Genomic DNA, 23,995 nt, shown 5'->3' with positions numbered 1-23,995 from the left:
AAGGGCCCGCTGTAGCGTCTCATCCGGACGTTGTTCGTTTCTTGAGGGGTGCCAAGCATTTAAGGCCGCCCTTCCGGTCCACCTGTCCGTCCTGGAGTCTCAGTTTGGTCCTTTGGGCCCTCTATGGGGATCCGTTCGAACCTCTCCATCGGGCTACTCTCAAGGATCTTATGCTTAAGGCAGTCTTTCTGGTGTCTATTTGTTCTGCTCGATGGGTGTCAGAGATCCAAGCGTTGTCCTGTCGGGAGCCCTTCCTGCGGTTTTCTGACTTGGGGGTCTCTCTCAAAACTGTTCCTTCCTTCTTGCCGAAGATGGTTTCTTCTTTTCTTGTCAACCAGTCGGTGGAGCTTCCCGCATTCTCTCCGGAAAACATCGCGAGTCCAGTTGGGGGCGATCTTCATTGGCTTGATGTGAAACGCGTGTTACTGCGCTACCTCCAGATCACCAATGAGTTTCGGATCTCCGATCATCTCTTTCTTCTCTGGAGTGGTCGAAATAGGGCAAACAGGCTTCTAAGACTACTATTGCCCGGTGGTTGAAGGAGGCGATTTCGTCAGCTTATATCTGCCATGGTCAGGCGGTTCCTGACGGCCTACAAGCTCATTCTTTGAATTCTCAGGCTACTTCGTGGGTGGAGAGTCAATCGGTCTCTCTGCAGGAAATTTTTAGGGCCGCTACATGGAAATCCCTGAATACTTTTGCTCACCATTACCGTCTTGATGTGCAAGTTCCGGTGTTTGGTTCCTTCAGTCGGCAGGTGCTTCAAGCGGGACTGTCTCGGTCCCACCTGTTTTAGGGAAGCTTTGGTACATCCCACAGTCTGGACTGATCCGGGTATGTACAGGGAAAGGAAAATTAGTTCTCACCTGTTAATTTTCATTCCTGTAGTATCACGGAACAGTCCAGACGCCCTTCCCTGTTCCTTTTTCTGCCATCCACTCGAAGCTCTTTCTACAGGTCTCTGGATGAAAGATACCTGTCATTATCCAAAGGACACCGGAAGCATCTGTGTTGATGATCAAGGGCATGCAAGAGCGTTCTCATACAGAGTCAATTCAGTGTTTGTAATGGCTTAGTTTGTTACTCACTTGAGTTCTTTCGTTACTTGCTTGACCTTTTTTCTTGGTTATCTTTGTTCTTATCTGCTTTGACAATGGTTATACTGAAGGGCTGCAGGGTAGGCTCTGTCCTGATATGGGATACCCTTTCAGTTTTGGTCTGTCTCCATCTGCTGGACAGGAGGCTCAACCCACGGTCTGGACTGATCCGTGGTACTACAGGAACGAAAATTAACAGGTAAGAACTAATTTTCCTATGTCCAGGCAGAGAACTTGCTGTCATGTCACAGGAGCATTTAGATTCTGTGATCAGGCTGACTGATGTTACTACTACCTCTTATCACTTTGATAGTTCTGGTCGACGTTTGTAGTGCTATAAAAAAAACACAAAAGAGAGAGTCTTTTCTAAGCAGAGCTTACATTCTAATCACAACATAGATGCAGGGCAAGGCTTTAAATCCATTGAGCTTAGGGAAATATTTACATTTAGCAGCGCACTGATGCGGATGCCTTAAGGTGTCACCAGACTTGTAAATCCTAGAACTTCTCAATCTGGTTTTGCTGCTGCATTAAGGCAGGTGACACTAGGGTGGACAGTTGCTTATCAGGACTGGAGTCCCAGGTTCATGCGTTCCACCCAATATTAGCAAATATGGTGTTCTATCAGGACATAAATGTTTTGACTACTAGCATCAACTGCTCTGATCAGAACTAATACCTTTTTTTTTTTTTTTTTTTTTAAAGAAACTTGCCAGATTGAAGGAGCTATTTAGCGAAGGAAACTGCTTGTGGGGTCAATATGTGATAGCAAAGAGTAACCAGCGGTTCTGACAGCATAGCGCCTAATCCTTCAGACTGGTTTCTGGTTCTTTGCAAACACCCCTCCACTTCCTGTCTAAGTGAAATTATAAAATATTTAACTTTTGTAAAGCATTAAAATATTTTTGTGCACACTACATGGATAAAGAGGGAAGAAACAAAATCTCCTGCTCTATAAAAGCTTTGCTTATAAATAAATATGGAATATCAGGGTCAGCTTAAGCCCCATTCTCTCCACTACCAAACTTCAAATGTTCATGAATCCGTGCTCTGCAGGTGTGTGTGCTAACAAAACAGCGCAGTCCAGATGACAAGAGGCAGCACTCGCTGACAGTAACTGGATTTTCATGGCTCCTCTGTGCATTAGATAGCTGGGCAACTGATTGCCAATTATCTCCTGGGGTCCTTTGGTCATGTTTTTGCTCTTTGCCAGAAGGTTCGTATGGTACTCATTAAAAGTCTTTTGTTGACTGCCTGCCGATCTCTGTCTCCTGTTATTCAGAATATACGCCAGTTATATCATTTCTTTTCATTTGGCGAATTGAAGACATGCTAATACATAAAAATGAATGCCTCACTGAATCTTTTTTACATCTGGTTCGTATTGTGGTATTCAAGTGGTTTCAGCAGCGTGAGGGGAAATTCCTGGAGGGTCAGTATCAATGAATGGTGATACAAATTGGTGATTTGCAGAGACTGCCACAGGTACTTCATAAATCATTGATGCACCTGCTCTTTAGTTATGTTTTCTAATGAAATGGATACCAACAGAATCATCTCTGAAGCTCCAGCTCAGCACTTAAGATTAATTTGTATGGGTTTGATACTTATAAAATCACATTTGCTGTGAGAAATATCGCATGCGTTATGGTGTTAACGTCATAGTGCACTTTCATGAATGACCCTGTAAGATATCAATTCTTCGTTAATAACAATCCATACTGTACTTGGCTAAAACTCGCAGCATCTGCACTAGCCTTCCCTTTTTGAATATGCATTTTGCATTATGCTTGCTCTGGGAGCCTGGCCAGACAATGCACTGGTGTTTGCATCAGAGTCAGATGTAATATTCTATAGAAAATTCCCCATTGCTCTAACTGAATGGTGTGTTTGTATCCCTCACTGGTTGGACTGTGTATGGATAAAACTGATCCAGTCCTGCAGCGTTATAGGGTTAAAGCTGTTTCTAGCGCCATCCTCCCAACAGTTGGATATAAACCAGCACACTGCCAGCCAGATGACCAACTTAGCCTTCATGTTTAGAAGTCCAATTATGGGGCTGGCCTGGTGGATCAACACCAGTGTGCAGACCCTAGGGTAGCCTTCCAGGTCTGGCTTTGTCTTCGTGATAGTGTAGGAGCAGTTTTTACAGACCCATGGAGGTGGTGGGTCGAGGAGTAGGGAGAACCTAAGCCACTGCTTAATGGTGTCACCATTGACTGGAACAAACTTTCCAGAGGCCAGAGAAAGTTATAAAAAATAGGAGAAATACACCGTGGAGTTGCGAATGAAGTCCCGTGGTTTCATAACCCTTAGAGGCTGATTCCTCTTGAACTGGGAGCCCAAAAGAAAGCAGGAGGAAACTGCCAAGTCAAAAGTACAATTTAAACTTTAAAATGCTCAGGGTAGCTGAATTTGGATATATCCCCTTAATTTTGGAAGCCAAACAGCCATACTAAAACAGAGTTTAATAGATCTTCCATGATGATCTTCCATGATGAAAGATAACTAATTCCCCATGTCTGACAGAACAAGAGAGACACATTTGAAGTGACTTGTGTTAGCCCTTTTCAGGCATTTTTTTAAACATAAAGGGGCAAATCTTTAAACTTACGTGAGGGCAACCCGGCGCAAACAAATCTATGCCCGATTTTATAACATGCGCGCGCTGCCACGCGCATGTTATAAAATCCAGGGTCAGCGCGCGCAGGGGGGTGCGCAATTGTGCAACCTGCGCGTACCGAGCCGAGCAGCCTGCCTCTGTTTCCTCCGAGGCCGCTCCGAAATCGGAGCGGCCTCGGAGGGAACTTTTTTTTTTGTTCCTCCACCCTTCCCTCCCTTCCCTTATCTAACCCACCCCCCAGCCCTAACTAAATCTCCCCCTACCTTATTTCGTGGAGTTATGCCTGCCTCTGGCAGGAGTAACTTGTGCGCACCGCTGGCTCCCTGCCCTGGCACAGGCCATTGTGCCGGAGCACTCGGCCCCGCCCCCGGACCGCTGTCACCCCTCCTGCCCCGCCCTTGGACATGCCCCCGGCCAGCCCCTTATTCGAAGCCCCGGGACTTACGCGAGCCGCCGAGCCTATGCAAGATAGGCTCGGCGTACGCAGGGGGGAGGCAGGGGTAGGTTTTCGGGGGTTGCGCGAAATACACACGCAACCCTTTGAAAATCTACCCCAAAGATTCCAAATTGAAATGAAATGAAACAGGGAAACATGTTAATAATTTAGTAACTATGCGTCAATTCTAGTGGTACAAACCATGATATAAATTTTTATTTAAAAAATGTAAAAAACAAAAAAAAAAAACCCTGCAGATCTAGAGCTTTCAGATTCTTAGCCATTCTTCAGAGACTGCCCCTGATTTTAAAGAAAGCTGCCTATGGTTTCCTGTGGAGCTGTAGGCATGTCTCACATCTGTACAGCATTTATCACAGGATATATTTTCCTTAGGATTGACTTTAATTTTGTAAATCTCAAGCAGTTCTAATTAATACAGCACTGTCATTGTTAATCAAAAACATCTAACTTCTTGAATGTGAAAAAAAAAAAACCCTTTATTTTTCATATCAACAGACAGAAGACCCAACCATGGAACGACCATACACGTTTAAAGATTTTTTACTTAGACCAAGGAGGTGAGTGATTTTTTTTTTCTTAGATTAAGGAGATGAATGATTTTGTTTTTTAATAGAGAAAATTTCACTTATTCAAAATAATCCTACAAGTGGTCTGCCATGCATGCTTTTGCAAAAAACCCCCCAAAAAACGGTGAGATGGCCTGGCCTAATGCAGCTCTCTTGTAAACCTGTCTTCTAATTTATAGCCACAAATCACGGGTAAAGGGTTTCTTGAGATTGAAGATGGCCTACATGCCAAAGAATGGAGGACAAGAGGAAGAAAATGATGAGCAAAGAGAGGAAGCGGAGGTAAGGCATCAACACTTTAACTGGGTGGTATTACAACATTAATGTAGTTTCTTCTCGTCTTTGGAGTAGGTTGTAAGATTACGGGGCACATAGTCAGAGGACTGGTGCCGGAGGGGAGATCTCCCAGTGAACTGATGGGTTCTGCATCCCAGGTTTCGGTTGCCTTCAGAATTTGGCACCCCTAGGCACATGCCTTTGTTGCCTTTGCCTAAATCTCATCCCCTAGACAACATGTCGAGGTAGCTGTGGGGGAACCCATGCTGACCCAAAAGCTGGAGGAACCAGTGCACCCTCATGGCTGCTCTTTGGCTGTAGCATTCCCCAAACTGAGTGACTCTGCTGGATGGGTAATCTCAGCCCAGATTCCCTATGCCACGGCATAGCAGCCTGGGCTACAGAAATGGTATTAATTTATTTAAAAACACATTGACTACTTATAGCACAGAGGTCTGAGTGGGGTACAATGCCACATCCATTTCCCAATATAAAACATAGGTGAGTATCTGGGCAGCACGTGAGCAGTGCATATTTTAAAAGCCGCAAATTATACACGTTAGATGTGCATGCTCAAGCTAAATAAAGGGGCAGAGTTGGGGTGGGTCATGGGCGATCTCGGTTGCGACCAACAGTTTCACACACACACATTCATGTTTTAAATCCGGCAGCCGCAGTATGTTAGCCACACATGCTTACTTCTGCTCCTGATGAGGTGTAAGTCTGCATAAATCTCTGTTTAGGCCTAAAACAACTGGGTGAGGGGTCTGGGTAAACTGGGGGGAACAACTGGGTCTGGGTAAACAACTGGGTGAGGGGTCTGGGTAAACTGGGGGGAGTGCAGGCTGAAGAACCAGAGTGGGCAAAATGATAGACTAATTGGTAAAACTTTGAATGTCTTTCATGCGAGCCTGTTTTAAAATCTGCTTATCTGCGCGCACTAAAGCCGGTCAAGTCCTAAGAAAGATAACGCAAAATACGTTTCCTCAAGTAACCACTTAAAATTAGGAGCACACATATGGTGGTAGGCATATTATAAATCATACACGCATAATTGCATACACTATTTAAAATTCCAGTGTGTGTGCACTTGCGCTCCCTCGTTGCTGTCCTTGTCATCAGTTAGAAATATGGTTACAGGCCTCATGAAAAAGAAGGGACTTTAATTGCTTATGGAACACAGTGCCTTAGGCGTTCCACAAAGTAGGGCCTGTAAGCTAGAAAGTTTGTGATCTAGCATCCTTCAAATGGACGACCTTAAGAAAATGCTAAAAAGGTCTTTCCCTGAGAACAAGATGGAGAATAGACCTTTTACAAACTTGAAAGATATGAGGGGCCATCCATTTTTTTAGACTTAAAAATAAGAGTCAGCACTGAATTTTACACATTGTTGCAATGCAAGGGTAGTGTAACTGATTTGAGAATAGGGTAACGTGTTCCCAAGGAGAGTCAAGCGGACTGCAGAGTTTTGCAAGTCTTGGAACGGTCACAAATGAGACGTAGGGAGACCTGCAGTAATCAGAGTGTTAAAATAATCTATCATGGATAACATGAACAATTGGACTATGGTCCTAAAGTCATTGCTGTCCAAGATGGCCACTGTTGGAAACAGGATGCTGGGCTTGATGGACCCTTGGTCTGACCCACTATGGCATGTTCTTATGTACCAAATGTGGCATAGAATTCTTAGTTTATAATATCCAGTTTTTAAACTAGAATTAATATGACTTTTAAAATTAAGGTGGGTATCAAACTGAAAACCAAGATTTCAAACCACACTTTTAAACTGAATTATAGAGCCATTCACTGATAGTACACAGTTCAGCATATCAAAAGGAGATATACTGTAGACCGGCAACACATAAAGCCTCCATCTTACGTTCAAAAGTAAATTATCACCCATTCACGTATGAATAGTTGCTAAACAACTAGATATAAACTCTGTTACTTAAGGCAATGGATATTTCTCAGGAAAAATCAATTGCATATCATCTGTGTAGGCTCTAAATTCTACTAGTTGTTGGATCAGAATACATAAAGAGGCCAAATAAATGTTAAAAAGTGCTGCCAATAAAATTGAACCTTGAGGCACTCTATAACGGAACTCAAATCAATCTGAATGGTTCTCATTACACTAAACCTGCAGTTTCCTTTCAGAAAAATAGGTATTAAACCATTTAAGAACAGTAACACTGAAATCCAGGTGTTGTAAATAGTGCAATAAAATCTCATGGTTTACAGTGTCATAAGCTGCTAGAGGCTATGGCGATGCCTGTAGAATCCAGTTCCTTGAACAAAAAAATCCGTGATTGAGACCAAGGAAGTCTCTGCATCAAGCATATTCCTATAGCCAGTTTGAAAGCAATGTAAAAAAATTATTGGTCTGTAAAAATAAACACGAAATTGGATATAAACTACTTTTTCTGGTAATAAACACATGTTAAAGGATTAGAAATAGATCGTAAACTGGAGGGAACCACTTTTGGAAGGTTTTTATTTTTATTTTTTTTTAAACGGGACTAAGTAAAGGCTGTTCAGTATTGGCAGTACATTCCCTTCAAACAGCAAGAAGTTTTATGAGTTTGATTAAAATCTCAAGGAAAATCATCTCGCAAAAAAAAAAAAAATCTAAGGAAAAGTCAAGGATCAAGAGCATAGACAGAACACTTCAATGCCCCCCACCCCCCAAAACGTCTTCCACCTCTGTAGCATCACGGAAAACATTAACATCTTCAACATGCTCAGTTATTTGGCTTACTAGAACTCTCTCTGGATTTATGCCGTTCTTTGTTCTTGTCCTTTCTGGCATCAGGAAACACCCCTTTGGATTCACCTTAATAAAGATAAATGCTTTTGGAAAGCCTATCCAATTTGTCTTTGCTGTTTGGCAGCTTCTTGTTACCATGCACCCTGGATAATCCCTTTATCTTTTGACTGACACTCGTAATATCTTTTGTTTCTTTTTGGTGGGGCAGATTTTTCATTGTTCCTTCTTGGCACGGCCGAGTTTTCAGTCTGTAAGGCGTTCAGTCACAAGAGTTAAAGCAGCCAGTCAACCTGTCTAACCAAAAGTTTGGTTATACTGAGCTGCTTATCTGTGAGGGGGGGAAGTTACTCATGTACAGTACTGTGCTGCCTTTGGAGAAAAAATTACCTTTAAAAAAAACCAAACCAAAACATACATTTCTTTCAAAATTGTATTTCTGTGGCATTTAAGTTCTTTTGAGATACCCAATGGATTCAGGGGCCAGTCGGGAGTATTTTGTTGTTGGATTTCATTTTAATTACTCCCCTTTCTAAATCCAAGTTCAAGACACACTACATTTAAGTACAGCAAGTATTTCCCTGCCCCAGAGGGCTTACAATCTAAGTTCTGTTCCTTTTTTAATTAATTCATATATTTGATTTATATTGTATTCTGCTTTTTCGAGCACTTCAAAGAGGATTACATTCAGGTGAAGTGTATTGCCCAAGGATACAAGGAGTGACAGTGAGGGAAGTGGGGTTTGACCCCCCTGGCTTCCCTGGTTCTCAGCCCACTATTTTAGCCAGTAGTAGCTAAAGTACTATTCAAAACTGCTGAAAGCTATACATAAAGATGAATGGGAGCAGAGACTGGTTCAGTATTTTGGGTGGCAATATAGTATCCCTGTGCTCCCAACCACCACCTTGCTAACTTCCCCACCTCAATATAAACTGAGCAAGGTTATTTATTTTCTGACTAATGTGCAGCGCAGTCTGTGGAAATTGAAAAAGGAGAACAGTCACCATGGAAATGTCCACTCCTTCTATTCATCTAAAGCTGTCCTAGATTCTGGCTCTGTTTTGCTTGGAAAGGACATCTAGAAATCCCTGGTAATCCTCTAATGCAGTCTTAAATTGCAGCATAGAAAAAGGAGGAGTAGCCTAGTTGTTAGAGCAGCAGGCTACAAACCAGAGAAGCCAGGGCTGAAATCCCACTGCTGCTCTCACCCTCCATTGCCTCGGTCACAAACTTAAGGGTAGATTTTAAAACGTGTGCGCGCTACTTGCCGCGCGCACATTGACGTGCTGATTTTATAAAATGTGCACACGGGCGCACGCATGTTTATAAAATATGTGGGCCACGTGCATAGTAATCCAAGCGCTGATCTTTGCCAGTACAGATTACTGTAACGCCCTTATGCTAGGCCTACCATACACGTCACTAAGACCACTACAGATATTGCAAAACACAGCTGCTAGAATTTTAACCGGCAAAAGCAAAAGAGACCACATCACAGAAACCCTAGCAGAACTACACTGGCTACCCATTGAACAAAGAAATCAGTACAAAACACTATGCACCATATATAAATTAATACACAATGAAAAAGCAGAGTGGCTGAACACTGCCCTTCGTGTACACGTCCCAAATAGGAATCTGAGATCTGCCAACAAAGCAATCCTCACTATTCCATCAGTCAAAACAGCTAGACTCACACAAGTAAGAGAAAGAGCTCTATCCTTGGCAGGACCCATACTTTGGAACACCATGCCCTTGGAGTTAAGACTACAAAGCAACAACAAAACCTTCAGAAAAAATCTAAAAACCTGGCTTTTTAAACTAGCTTACCAAAAAGAGAAAGGAGAATAGTACTCAAGGGAAAACAGGTACAAACAATTGAACAACAAACATATAACCAAAATCAATGTGTGTAATTTTAATCAGAATAAGTTTCATTCTTTTAAAGCTCAGCAAAAGGATGAAAGTACAATGATAAAGGTAATCTAGTAACCTAAACTGTTAAAATGTAAACTGGAAATGACTCATTATACTTACCAATTAATATCATTTACAAACTGTTACCGACCCTAAAATGGCACCTATGTAAATTAAGATACATTAGCCTCATTTTATGTGCCTTAATGTAAACCGTTGTGACGGTTCCCACCAAACGACGGTATAGAAAAATGTTAATTAAATAAATAAATAAATAAAAATGTATGGGCGGCGCGCGCAAGGGGGGTAAACATATGCAAATTTGCGCGGCGACAAGGTAGGGGCTCCCCCAGTTCCGTCCCGGAACGCCCCCCCGGCCCGGCCCTCTCCGCCCCCTGGACCGCCCAACCCCGCCCCTCGGCCCATCCATTTGAGAGGGCCCGGCACTTACATGCGTGGTTGGGCCCTTTTCAAATTGCACACAGTATGCGGCCACGCACATAAGTGGAGATTTCTACTCGCGTGGCCGATTTAAAATCCGGCCGTTAGGGAGTGCATTCACTAAGCTGTGATATTTCTTCCCCTCAGGGTAAAACATAGGAGTCACAAAGCCACAGCAATTGGCCCTGCTGCTTTGTGGTTCTTTCAGTATTTTTCCTTGCGGATTAATACTGCAGGAAAACTACGTGATGGCAAATGTCCCCAAACAACGTGTGATAGCGGCCCAGGCACTGTCGGGCAGCCATCGCTTAAAGGGCCGACAGCCCTGAATATTTGCCACCAAAAGTAGTCAAAAACCCTGGGGGTATCCATAAACCCTCTGTCCCTTCCCCCCACAAGGTGGCCAGTTGTCAAAATATTAAAAAAATTAAATTTTATAAATTGGTGCCAGAACCCGCCCCCTAACCCCCAACCCTCCTCGTCAATCAAAAAACCTGGCCCCAGAAAGAGGGACCCAGGCCAGGAGGCGTCATCTTGAAAAATGCAGCTGTTGGGCCCGGAGCCAAGTGGGCACTACAAGCCCCCACTTGACCACCAGAGCTAATTTTATAAGGGGAGTTTGAAGGGAGTGGCTTCCCAGCCTCTGGGGCTCTGATTTTTTGATTAATGGGGAGGCTACAGGTTGGGGGGGCAGGGCCAGGTGCAAATATATATAACATTTGTTTTTAAATATTTTCACAGTGGGCCATCTCCAGGGCCAGTGGGGGAGGAGAAAGGGTGTCTGCGGAGAACCCAGGGTTTTTGACTACTTTTTTTTTTGGGGTGGGGGGAGGGTATCGTCCTTTATAAAACAGGGCCTGGGAGCATTGCGATGTGCATTAATGCCCCGATGCTCCCGGGGTAAGTTAGCTACAATTCTTGAGTGATTTTCTGTATTTTTTCGGCAAGCCGCATTATTTCATGTACATTGTTTAGGATATATTTATGAGCTGATTAGCATGCATTTATATTTGCATGTTAGTCAGCTCATTTAAATGCATGCCGTGCCAGGGCTGGAGGAATGTGTGGTATTTGAAACCTCATCTTATCCCCATATTAAACCATTTACCGCATGAAAAAGAGCTTTTATCACACGGTAAATGCCCGGATAGTTCCTCCTTTTCTTCTTCTAATACAGCCAGCACCAGTGCTGGGATCCTGACACCCAGGCCCAGCGCGTCCTTTTAGGCGAACTAGGCGGTCGCCTCGGGCACCAAGCCTTGGGGGGGGCGCCAAAGAGCAGCCACGTGGGAGTGTGAATGGAGCCTATCCCGCTCGCGGTAGAGGAGTAGAGACTCGACTGGCCACGAGCAGTGCCCATCCTTCTCGCAGCCCAGAGAAGTGTACTCGTGGCAAGCGCAAATGCAGGGGGGGGGGGGGGGCACAGGCTGGTCCTGCTGGCACCATGAGCCTTCATTTGCAATTATTTGGAAAATTTCCCTAGTTCAATTAGATCATACCCCCACCTCTCTCACACACACTATTTCTGGTTATGGTCATTTGCACCAGGACTGCTTCCAGCTCTCTGTATTCTGAGCTCTATATCCCCCCCCCCCCCCCCCGAGGTATCACCCTTGTTAATTACCTCCATTCCTGCACTCCCTGCCTCAGAAGGTGTGACTAGAACGGTTTCATCCTAGCTTGGGACCTATTTAATGTTTGGGTATATGGCCAGGTACTTGTGACTTGGATTGGCCACTGTTGGACACAGGATGCTGGGCTTGATGGACCCTTGATCTGACCCAGCATGGCATGTTCTTATGTTCTTAGCTGCTTAAAATACTGAATCTCCATCCTTCTACCCTTCAGATGCATTCAGAGCCAAGCATTTACATGGCTTCTGTTCCACAGATTGGTAAAAGAAGATTCTTGATTAACAAAGATAATGAAGTTCATTGATTGTTCTTTTCAGTGCAGTGTGGAAGTCACAGTGGTGGAGTAACACATCGTGTTGTGTACAATGGGATGTTATCACACTGTGGACGCAGTATGAGGTGTGAGGTGAAGCAGAGCAGCTCTTAAAAATGACGAGAACATCCCAACTGCATTATTACTATAGAAATGTGGATTCAGTTTTAAAATTAAAAAATGCAAAATAAAAAAACAATTACTTTTAAATTCTTATGTAAGCATAAGATTTACCATACTGGGTCAGACCAAATGTTCGTCATACCTAGTATCCTGTTTCTAATGGTGGCCAATTCAGGTCACATGTACCTGGCAGGATCCCAAAGAGTAGATAGATTACTTGCTGCTTACCCCAAGATAAGAAGTGGATTTCTACAACTCCACTTTAATAATGGTTTATGGAATTTTCTTCGTGGAAATTTTCCAAACCTTTTTTAAATACAGCTACACTAACAGCTTTCACCACGTCCTCTGACAATGAATTCTAGAGCTTAATTATGCGTTGAGTAAAATCAATTTATTTTATTAGTTTTAAATGGACAACTTAGTAGCTTCATTGTGTGTCCCCTGATCTTTCTACATTTTGAAAGCGTAAACAACTGATTCACATTTACTGGTTCCACTCCACTCATTATTTTATAGATTTTTATTATATCTCCCTATCCTCTTTAGCCTTTCCTCCTAGGGTAATCATTTTATCCCCTTTATCATTTTGATCGCCCTTCTCTGTACTTTTTCTAATTCTGCTATATCTTTTTTGAGATGTTATTTATTTAGAGTTTTTTTATATATCGATAATCATTTGGAACATCTAATCGGTTTACATTGAACATTAATTCAGTAATTGGCTTTACAAATAACTTGGGGAATAACAACAACGAACAAAGCGAACAAAAACAGCAATTCAAAACAGGCGGTAGATATAGCTTGGAGGTCTACGTAACTGGCATGAGAAACAATACTGTTAGGGAAAATTCTTCGATATATGACTACAAAATTACATATAGATACATTCATAATCCTATAACTTATCAATGGAGGGGTAGTGTGACAAAAACTGTGCACAATACTCAAGTGAAGTCACATTATGATGATATTCTCTGTTTTATTCTCCACTCCTTTCCTAATAATCCCTAGCAAATGTATTTGCTTTCTTGGTGGCTGCTGCATACTGAGCAGATTTCGACGTATTATCAACAATGACGCCTAGATCCTTTTCCTGAGTGGTGACTCCTAATGTGGAACTTTGCATTTTGTAACTATAATTTGGGTTATTCTTCCCTGCACTTTATTATCCATATCCACATTTACTTATTCACTTGAATATTTAACCTGTGTTACTTAGAAGTTACCGTTCCTCTCTTTTTCTCTCCTTCTATCTATTGTTGGGGTCCCTTTCCGATCCCCAGTTACTCTTAGTCTTCCCACTCCCCCCCCCCCCTGTTATTTGTAATTTTCCACCTTTTGTTATCATATGATGTGTATTTTTTAATGTCGGTATAGAAAAACTGTTAAATAAAATAAATAATAAATAAAATAAGTGCATCACTTTGCACTTGTCCACATTAAATTCCATTTGCATGCCCAGTCTACCATTTTTCAAGGTCCTCTTGCAATTTCTCTTCCAAAATCAATTTTAAGGAATGAGCAGAAAGAGTAACAAGAGCAGGAACAACCCAAAAAAAAATCTTGTAAACTTGCGAGGATTTTAGATGCCAGGTAAATTTGCATCGGGCCCAAATTTAAGGTTTGCGCAGAAAACAAAATCCTGCATTTTTCATCACGCTCCAGTAAGAACAAAATCGTGTAAATATGTCTTAAGTTATTGTATTCTCCTACTTTAACACGATCCTTTTAGTGCTGAATAGGGCTGAAATGACAACACTGCGGTTGCTCATTTCAGTCCTATTGTGTTTGTGCTACTGAAGGAAGCTTCTGCAATTGAGAACCTTGTGACCCAGCCAAGCAACTTCAATTCTGACATTGCAGTTTAAGAATAACAGGCATGAAGAATTTAATACTCCAATACAGTATAAAGCAGGAAAGGTTCATTGACATTTTGTCACAGTCTAAAATTTGCTTCCTCACAATTTTGGGGGGTGACGAGTAGTATTTGAGGATTGTTGTATTTTTTTAAGGAGAGAATGACTCTGCAACAGTGTCTTATCCCAATCGTTTAATAGTATGTTTTTCTAGTGCCTCTCTTTTATTTTGGCATATTAATTTTTGGAAATAAAATGTAACCAGATGTATTTATTTTTACTTTTTTTTTTTTCTTCCATTCAGGTATGGGACGTGGTTGATGCAAATGACTCTGCTTCCCAGCATCAGCAAGAGCTGCCAGCACCTCCTATGCCACCAGGATGGGAAGAGAAAGTAGACAACCTGGGTCGCACTTATTATGTTAACCATAACAACAGAACAACACAATGGCATCGACCAAGTTTAGTGTAAGCACCAGATTGTTATGTGAACTGGGATGCTTAAACTGCTCAAAATGACAGCGCCTACTGTGGCTAGAAATCACAAGTCATGTCCGGAGCACTACTACACACACACACACATATAAACAATGAATCGGTCGGTCTGATCACTTAAATCAAGATATCAGGTTAGTGTGCATGGTGCATAAATCATCAGATGAGAAAAACACATTAAAACTACAGTGAAAATCCTAAAGACTTTTAGACCAGCTGCCCCAGCAACCAGAAGAGTTCAAAAAGGATGAGCTAGTAAGCTGAGTATACATATTTCAGTTTCTGTACCTTGTTAAATATGTTTGAGAATTCAGACACACTCACACGCATATTGAAAATTAAACAGGTAAGAAGAGCACGTGGCCTGTTTCATTACTATGAATCATGACAAAGTGACATAGCTACCATATTGGGCAAATATAAGATAGGTTTGGGGGGTTTTTTGTGTTTTTATTTTAACTTTTTGCACTTTCAAAAACCCTCCTTGTCTTATATTTGCAGTCAAAGCACCCTTCCTTCTCCAGAACCACTGCTGAACTGCTGCATCTGTTCCCCCACTCCCAAAGTTGCCAGCCACTGTGTTACCATTTGAGCCTGGGTCCCAGGCCACAACTTTTTCCCTGCCCTTCTCTGTTCCTACTTATTAGATCACATAACTCTTCTACCCAGCCCCCTCTTCTCCCCCTCCCTCCCCACACTTCTGTTACTCTCTTTGGGCATCACTAAACGTTTCTCCTGTCAACAAGTGGACTCCTAACCCCCACCCCAACGTACACACACTGAAACCTCTCTGCCCCTACTCCCTGGGCTGCCGATGAGCCAGCCAGCCTCACAGTAACACAGTAAATGATGGGACACACAAATCAAGAGGCCAGTATTCAGTAGGCTACTTAGTTGAGAAGTTATCTAGCCAAAGAGAGTCGGATAAACTTGTTCCAATTATTCAGCTGGATAAATGACCGGGTTGGATATACCTGCTTAAAGTTATCCAACTACATGTAGCCAGATAACTTAAAAAGCTGACTAGCTATGTTTCAGTTTAGCCAGTTAAGTTTCTAAGTTATCCGGCCACACTTCTCCAGATATCTTTAAAAGATGTCTGGGTAAGTAGCAACAAGAAAAAAGACAGTGCCTTGTGGGCCCGATTTCCTCCTACTCCTCCTCAGCAAATGGCAAAGAGACCATAGCGGGCTTGCAACCTCCATCGCCTCCTATATTTATCAAATTAACGTTTCTACTGTGGTCCTTCTAGCTCTGGAAGCGTAAACTGAGTTGTAGGTTTTGACAGAGGCTGCGCGAGACATCACTGGGCGTGGATAAGTTTGGAGCCTTCTCCCAGTAGGACTTTTCCAGTTTTGGGGGGAAGTGTTCTGTGACCTGTTTATTGAAGGGGGGGGGGCTGAGAGCCTGGCAGAATCCTTTCAAATCCTGGGGGGGGGAGAAGGTCCGCAGCAAAAATGTTAATTTGATAGATATAGGAGATGATAAGGGATGGGGTTTGCAAGGCCATTGTGGTCTAAAGTAATCCAGCTATGCAATATGCGGCTATGTTAGCCGGATAGCTCAACTCCTCCCTGGAATGCCCCTGAAATGCCCTTCTTTATCCAACTAAGTTATAGCAGGATAAGTAGTTATCCTGCTATAATTTAGCCTGATAAGTGGCTGAATATGCCACATTTGCCATTTAGATGGTTAACTTGTGAGTTAATCTTTCTAATTGGCTTTTGAATATTGACCTCCAAATGGCACATGCATACTGCCCAGTTGATATTTATCCAATTTGGATAGATGCACATATTTTTTACTTAAAATATTTATATCCCACTGATTCAAGTTTTGTTCATAGCAGTTAACAAAAACCACTCATGATAACATTAAAACATTCATAATATATAAAGCAAATAACCACAGCATAAGATTGTAATCCAACAAAGGGCAGATAAATAGGGTCTGCTGTATGGCTACTGAAAATCTTGTTGGAGAGAAAATGTCTTTATCTTTTTCCTAATAGCTAAATAGGCTCAAGGCAGAGTGAATTCTGTAAAGTTGGTCCAGCAGATGATGAGAAAATTTGGCTCTGGCACTCAACCAAATCTGGTGTGCAGTAGGAACAACCAACAACATTTTATCTTCAGATCTCAACCTTCTTGCAGGGATGCAAACATGAGTTGTCTTAAAAATGTAGGTCCCATCCCATGAATAGCTCAGATAATTTGTCACTAACTTGAATTTTAGGCACTAGATAATTTGCAGCCATTGGAAGCTAATAAGAACAAGGGTAATATAGGAATATGCCATCCCATTTTATACTAACTCAAGCATCCATAACAATATTCCAGGTAGTCTGTTATTAATAACGTTAAAATAATCATGTGCGGGCATTATAAAGGCATGAACAGCAGCACGAAAATTCCCATTTGCTTCCCAACACCAGCTTTCTCCTTCCCCATGCCTGCTTACCTGATCTCTCAATCCCATTGCTCTCCATATCTGTCCCAAGCATGTTAAAATGATTACCTCTATCTGTCCAAGCAGCCCATTTCAGTTCCCACCATCTTCAACTTTGCTTCATTAGGTCAACAACCAGGCCCCCTTCTATTACTCTTTATTTAGTTTTTTTGTAATAATCCCCAGAGTCACCAAAGTTTATATATATTTACAGTCTCTCCATGCTTATTGAAGTTGGGTTTCTGGTCCCTTCCTAAAGATTACCCCAGTCCAGTGAGAAGCCCTAAGCTTTTGTACCCCTGCCACTTAGGGTATAAGTGCTGTTCTGTGCACTTTTCTGGGAGACCCGATGCAATCACACCATTGCTATTTCGGGAAATAACCATCATTCTGTTCAGGTTACTCCAGTGCCTTTTTGGAAGCCCAGTTCTTCCAGTTTGTTATAGAAAATGAAGGGTAAGCTTATATTCAGCCAATATGATATTCCTCTGGAGGAAATAGGTAAAGGAAAAAAGCTTTTCATCAGACCTTCTTTTTCTGGACAGTGGAAGTTAAAATACATATTAATGCATGATTTTGCATTTTTAAAATCAATTGTATTCACATTTTCCTTTAAAATGGTATGGATTGTGAGAATTTGGGCACTTGTAAAATTAGAACATTGAATTATTTCTTACAGTGGATCTAAAGAGTCTTTTTAAGGGTGTCTTGAAAATACATAAATTGCACCGAGCAGTGTTGGTTCTTCACATATTCTATCTTGGAAAGAGTTAAATTAGTACATCCCTAGTGATGTTTAATAGATGTTTGGCAGTTCTGCTGTCAGTTGGTGAAGATTTCTGCATATTACTATGAGTTCTCTTTCACGTGATTTTACTGTTAGGTAAGATTAGGGCGCAAGAACTTCCTGCAGAAAAGTCCTTTCAGACCATTGGGTGAATTTTCAAAACGTAGCCATGTAAAAGTTAGCTTATACGTGCATAAGTAGCGTCTTCTTGCATATTCCGTATTTTATAAAAGTCGAAAATACCCTTGTATTTACACTTTCACACACACACACACATACGTGTGTAAAGGAGGGCTGTTTCCAGGTGAGGCCAACACTTAACACATGTAAGTGGCTGTTTTAAAAGACACGTTTGCACATTTGCCAACTTGCTTGCATATTTTTACAACTTATCTGGCATAAGTGTTCATTGAAAAGTATTGACTGGGTAGGAGATCTGGGTGAACTGGGGGCTATTCAGGCTAAAGAACCAGGAAAGTCTCCATGAGCTGCAGGAGGACTGGGAGAACTGATGTACTAATTGAAAACTGGTTAATTTCATTTGCATGAGCATGCTTTAAAATTGACTGACTTATGTGCGCAAATTGGGACTTGCGTGAATCCAGTTTTACTTTCATGTGTAAAAGATGGGCACGTAGATTTTTTTTTAAATAGATAAGAAAGTACTTGTGATAAATGCATTGAATACATGGTTTCCATGCATTGCATGTATTTGCACATAAGCCTACATATGCGCATATAGGGGTAGATTTTAAAAGCCCTGCGCACGTACGCGCCTATTTTGCGTAGGCCACCGGCGCGCGCAAGTCCCGGGGCTTGCTAAAATGGGCGGTCCGGGGGGCGTGTCTGTGGTCCGGGGGCATGTCCGAGGGGCGTGTCTGCGGTCCGGGGCGGTCCGGGGGCGTGGCTGAGTGCTCCGACACAGCGGCCTGTGTTGGGGCCTGGCCAGCCGGCGCGCGCAAGTTACGCCTGCCAGCGACAGGCATAACTCCATCAAACAAGGTGGGGGGATTTAGGTAGGGCCGGGGGGGGGGGTAGGTTAGATAGGGGAAGGGAGAGAAAGGTGGGGGGGGGGGGGGACAGACAAAAAAAAAAGTTCCCTCCGAGGCTCTCCGATTTCAGAGCGGCCTTGGAGGGAACGGAGGCAGGCTGCACGGCTTGGCATACACAGGCTGCCGATTTTGCGCAGCCTTGAGCGCGCCGACCCCGGATTTTAAGGGATACACGCGGCTACGCGTGTGTCTTTTTAAATCTGGCGTACTTTTGTTCGCGCGCACATTTTTAAAATATCTGCCCCATATTGCATGGTAGAGGTATGCATATTTTATAACACACACAAATCATATACGAGTCAGACTAGGAGCAGGTGGAAATAGGTCGCAGCTTTTTTGCCAGAATTTCAGTGCATGGAAAGCCTAGGAACCTGAGCCAAAACAGTGAGTACTAACCAATTGATCTCAAGCAGGCAGGGCGTCGACACTGGACTCCAGGGCTCGCTGCTTCCACACACAGCCCTGTACATGTGCGAGGCACACGCTCCTCATGGGCGTACCGGTCAACCCGTCACAGACAGACAAGGTGCAGATCCACTTGGGAGGGACATCCGGTCTGCCCTAATCCAGGCCCATCCAGCCCCTGATGGCAGACTGTTCCTAGCAGAACAGGTACCGCGTACCAGTCATATCGCACGCTGCCTCCAATAGGGAAGAATCCCCCCCCCCCCCCAGCTCGGGTATCCTGCCCCCAGCTGCGACAAGAGGTAATTACATGGTCCACATTAAAACTAATTATCATTGAACGCTGACTAACTGAGAATGTGGTAAACAGGGTGGGAGGGAGGGATGAGGTAGCAGCTGCAACGCAGGGAGCAGGAGCGAAAGGGGTGAGCAGAATTACCCTCCCCACACAACCCAGGATTCAAAATCTCCAGTGGGATTCGCAGTATCTCCCCGGAACCGCCCCGATCCTCCCTGGCTCCCTTTGTGCCTCCCACTGGACCACCCCTTTAGATCCTGGGGCTGCCATGTCCCCGGCCTGCATTTTCTCACGATGACGTCGCTGCTGTGTCGGCATGTCCCGATGACGTGGCAAAACCATCACCACAATACATCGGACTGAGGATGCCCAGGACCCGGCCCCATGTATAAGGCTTGATGACACCCCCCCCCCCCGCCCCCCCAGCTATGGCTCCAGACGTGGTGGCATCTGCTCACCAGCCCGGCACCGTGTCCATATATTAGTTAAAAGTTGTAGGAACTCTGGGAAATGCTGGGGAGAAAAAAACTATAGGAAACAAAGATGTTAGCTGCATTTGTGGAAGTTGCCACAAAGCTCTGTGTGCTGATACGATATATAATTCAAGACAGAACAATTTCTTATTTCTGATGCCCAAATGTGGTTATAATTATAGTGCTTTAAAAGCACTGTTGGTAACCGGTTTTTAGCTTATATTTGTTGAAAGCATGTCAGGTGTCAAAATGTATTGATTTTGATCATTTGATTTGGCAGCATTCAGTCTCTCCGCATTTACCGTATTTCCACGCATATAACCCGCGGGTAATGTGCGTTTTTACCTACCCCGCATGCCCCCCGCGGGGTATAAACGTGGGCGGGTTATCCAGAAAAAATTTTACAACCAATAAAGTTTCCCGACTCTGAATAGGCTGCAGCTGAGAGGAGTCCGTCCTATCCCTGCGCCCGGCCGCTTCCTGATTGGTCGCGTGTTAAATCTAGGCCGCAGGCGGGTGGGCGCTTGTTCCAGGCGGCGGCGGGGGCGGGTGGACGCGCGTTAGTTCGAGACGGCCGGCGGGTGGTCGCGTGTTAAATCTAGGCCGGGTCGCACAGGCGCGCATTCATTCACTGCCGGTGGGGGCAGCCCCCACCGGCAGTGAATGAATGCGCGCCGAAAGCAGCTTGTTCCAGGCGGCGGTGGCGGGTGGACGCGCGTTAGTTCGAGGCGGGTGGTCGCGTGTTAAATCTAGGCCGGGTCGCTCAAGGCAATCTAGGCCGGGTCGCTCAAGGCAGTCACATGCCGTGACGTCACGGCATGTGACTGCCTTGAGCATCGAATCGCAGGGGTCGCATTCATTCACTGCCGGTGGGGGCTGGGGCAGCCCCCACCGGCAGTGAATGAATTCATTCATCCAGGCGGAGGAGCCGGCTGCTTTCAGCTGCCGCTGCCGGCTGCTTTCGGCGCTCAAGGCAGTAGCGGCGAAAGCAGCCGGCTCCTCCGCCTGGATGAATGAATGCGACCCCTGCGATTCGATGCTCAAGGCAGTCACATGCCGTGACGTCACGGCATGTGACTGCCTTGAGCGACCCGGCCTAGATTGCCTTGAGCGACCCGGCCTAGATTTAACACGCGACCACCCGCCTCGAACTAACGCGCGTCCACCCGCCACCGCCGCCTGGAACAAGCTGCTTTCGGCGCGCCTGTGCGACCCGGCCTAGATTTAACACGCGACCACCCGCCGGCCGTCTCGAACTAACGCGCGTCCACCCGCCCCCGCCTGGAACAAGCGCCCACCCGCCCGCGGCCTAGATTTAACACGCGACCACCCGGCTCCCGCCGCCCGCCTGGACCCACGCGGCCCTCCGACAGGTATTTAAAAATTTATTTTTTTTTTTGAATTGCGGGTTATATGAGGAGGCGGGGTATATTAAAACTTTTTTTCATAAATCTTGAAAACCTGCGGGTTATGTGTGTGGGCGGGTTATATACGTGGGCGGGTTATTGTCGTGGAAATACGGTAGTTAAGAGTGATAATGTAAGTTTGACTCAGACTTTTGGTGTAGCTCACACAGTAGATAACAGATAAAGTTTTGTTAGTGGCAGATTTGCTCTGAGCAGAGCAATTGACCCTATAAGGTACACTGTGCGCTGACAAACCCTGAATAAAGCAATCTGATCAGCCAGTTGGAGGTTTATGTGCCATCTTTTTTTGTAATTTGGCCCTGTTTGTATGTCTGTCTCCTCTAGGAACACAAAAGCAAGAGCACACATTTTGAAAAAGATGCTGTGTCTCAGAACATTCCTTTTGCTAGAAGGTGCTTCTCCGAGATCCTGATTCAAATTAATTGATTGCCAACATTATGAATGAATTGGATTGTTTTGTCTTGAATTAGAAATGAGCTGCCTGTTGAAAATGCATAGGTAGGCAGATGCTTTTTTAGATACATTTAGGTTTTCTGTGCAAAGCTCAGAACTTTTTAATGAAATTACCACAACTTTCCAGTGTCATCTAATGAGGTCTATTTTTAATAACCATTTAAAGTTTCATTTCTGATACACTCAGGAAGTGCCATGCTGAGTCAGACCTATGGGCCTGAAGACCAGCATCCTCTCTAATATACTGTAACTGAGTTTAGGGCCGGTGCAACCTATTAGGCGAACTAGACGGTCGCCTATGGCGCCGGCCATTAGGGGGTGCCAAAGAGCAGTCGTGTGGTGCCATGAGTGGAGCTATCCCACTCGCAGCAAAGAGGAATAGAGATTCGGTGGCCGAGAATGAGGTAGGAGACTGGGGTCTGGCATAACTGGGGGGGAGGGGGGGCGATGCAGCGCAACTGGGGGAGGGGTACGCGGAGCAAGGCAGAAGGCACCTAGGGCACCTAATACCCCTGCAGTGGCCCTGATGAGTTAAGACTTGTTTTGTAATTAATCTGCCTTGAGGCCACTTGTGAAAAACGGTGTAATATCAAATGTCTAAAGGTGGCCAATTCAGTTCTCTTGGGAGTACCAAATAAGTCCAAATGGGGATATCATTTTCTTGTTCCTCATTCAAAGAATTAAGAACTTGTGATCTGTAGTCTATCTGGCTAATAATTGTTAAAAGACCTGCCCTCCAAAATCTTGTCCAAACTTTTTTCTTAAGTCGGCTGCACTAATAGAAATTACTGTATACTTTGGCAACAAATTCCACAGCTTAATTGTACATTGATTGAAAAATATGCTTTCTTTAATTTCTTACATTTTCATTCAGTCTATTTCATGGCATGTGCTCTACTACTAGCATGTGCTCTATTGCTAGCTATACTGCTAGTTCTCTTGGGAGTACCAAATAAGTCCAAATGGGGATATCCGCTCGATGTCATCTACTTGGATTTCAGCAAGGCCGTTGATACAGTCACGCACAGGAGCTTGGTGAATAAAATGAGAAACTTAGGAGTGAGTGCCGAGGTGGGGGCCTGGATTGCAAATTGGTTGACGGACAGATGACAATGTGTGATGGTAAATGGAACTTACTCTGAGGAGAGAGCGGTGTTAAGTGGATTGCCGGTTCTGTTCAATATCTTTGTGAGCGACATTGCGGACGGGATATAAGGTAAGGTTTGTTTGTTTGCGGATGACACTAAGATCTGCAACAGCGTGGACATGCAGGAAGGAGTGGAGAGAATGAGATGGGATTTAAGGAAGCTGGAAGAGTGGTCGAAGATATGGCAGCTGAGATTCAATGCCAAGATGTGCAGAGTCATGCACATTGGGTGTGGAAATCCAAAAGAACTGTATTTGATGGGGGGTGAAGGGCTGATGTGCACAGAGCAGGAGAGAGACCTAGGGGTGATAGTGTCTAACAATCTGAAGTCGGCGAAACAATGTGACAAGGCGATAGCTAAAGCCAGAAGAATGCTGGGCTGCATAGAGAGAGGAATATCGAGTAAGAAAAGGGAAGTGATTATCCCCTTGTACAGGTCCAGGTGAGGCCTCACCTGGAGTACTGTGCTCAGTTCTGGAGACCATATCTCTGAAGGGACAGAGTCAGGATGGAGGCGGTCCAGAGAAGGGCGACCAAAAAGGTGGAGGGTCTTCACTGAATGACTTATGAGAAGAAATTGAAGAATCTAAACATGTACACCCTGAAGGAAAGGAGGCACAGAGGTGATATGATACAGACTTTCAGATACTTGAAAGGTTTTAATGATCCAAAGATAATGACAAACCTTTTCCGTGGAAAAAAATCAGCAGAACTAGAGGTCATGATTTAAAACTCCAGGGAGGAAGACTCAGAACTCTTCACAGAGAGGGTGGTGGATGCCTGGAATGCCCTTCCGGAGGAAGTGGTGAAGACCAGAACTGTGAAGCACTTCAAAGGGGCGTGGGATAAACCCTGTGGATCCATAAAGTCTAGAGGATGCGAAGGAAGAGAGGGTGGTTTGCGGGAATAACGGCTACTACCTGGAGACAATACCCTTATT

The 23,995-nt window shown here is 44.1% G+C and overlaps 1 protein-coding gene across 10 annotated transcripts in view; it reads left to right on the top strand.

The window, feature by feature from the left end:
- Positions 1-23,995, top strand: part of NEDD4L (NEDD4 like E3 ubiquitin protein ligase) — a 907,002-nt gene that overhangs the window by 688,972 nt on the left and 194,035 nt on the right. For all 10 annotated transcript variants that reach the window (XM_029579603.1, XM_029579595.1, XM_029579588.1 and 7 more), the window contains 3 exons: positions 4,673-4,734; positions 4,923-5,025; positions 14,375-14,538. In XM_029579603.1, coding sequence (XP_029435463.1) covers positions 4,673-4,734; positions 4,923-5,025; positions 14,375-14,538 — 329 coding nt within the window. The remainder of the gene's footprint in view (positions 1-4,672; positions 4,735-4,922; positions 5,026-14,374; positions 14,539-23,995) is intronic.

The sequence above is a fragment of the Rhinatrema bivittatum genome, chromosome 1 (assembly GCF_901001135.1).
Source record: "Rhinatrema bivittatum chromosome 1, aRhiBiv1.1, whole genome shotgun sequence".
Lineage (NCBI taxonomy): Eukaryota > Metazoa > Chordata > Amphibia > Gymnophiona > Rhinatrematidae > Rhinatrema > Rhinatrema bivittatum.
This window is presented reverse-complemented; position numbering and strand designations above follow the sequence as displayed.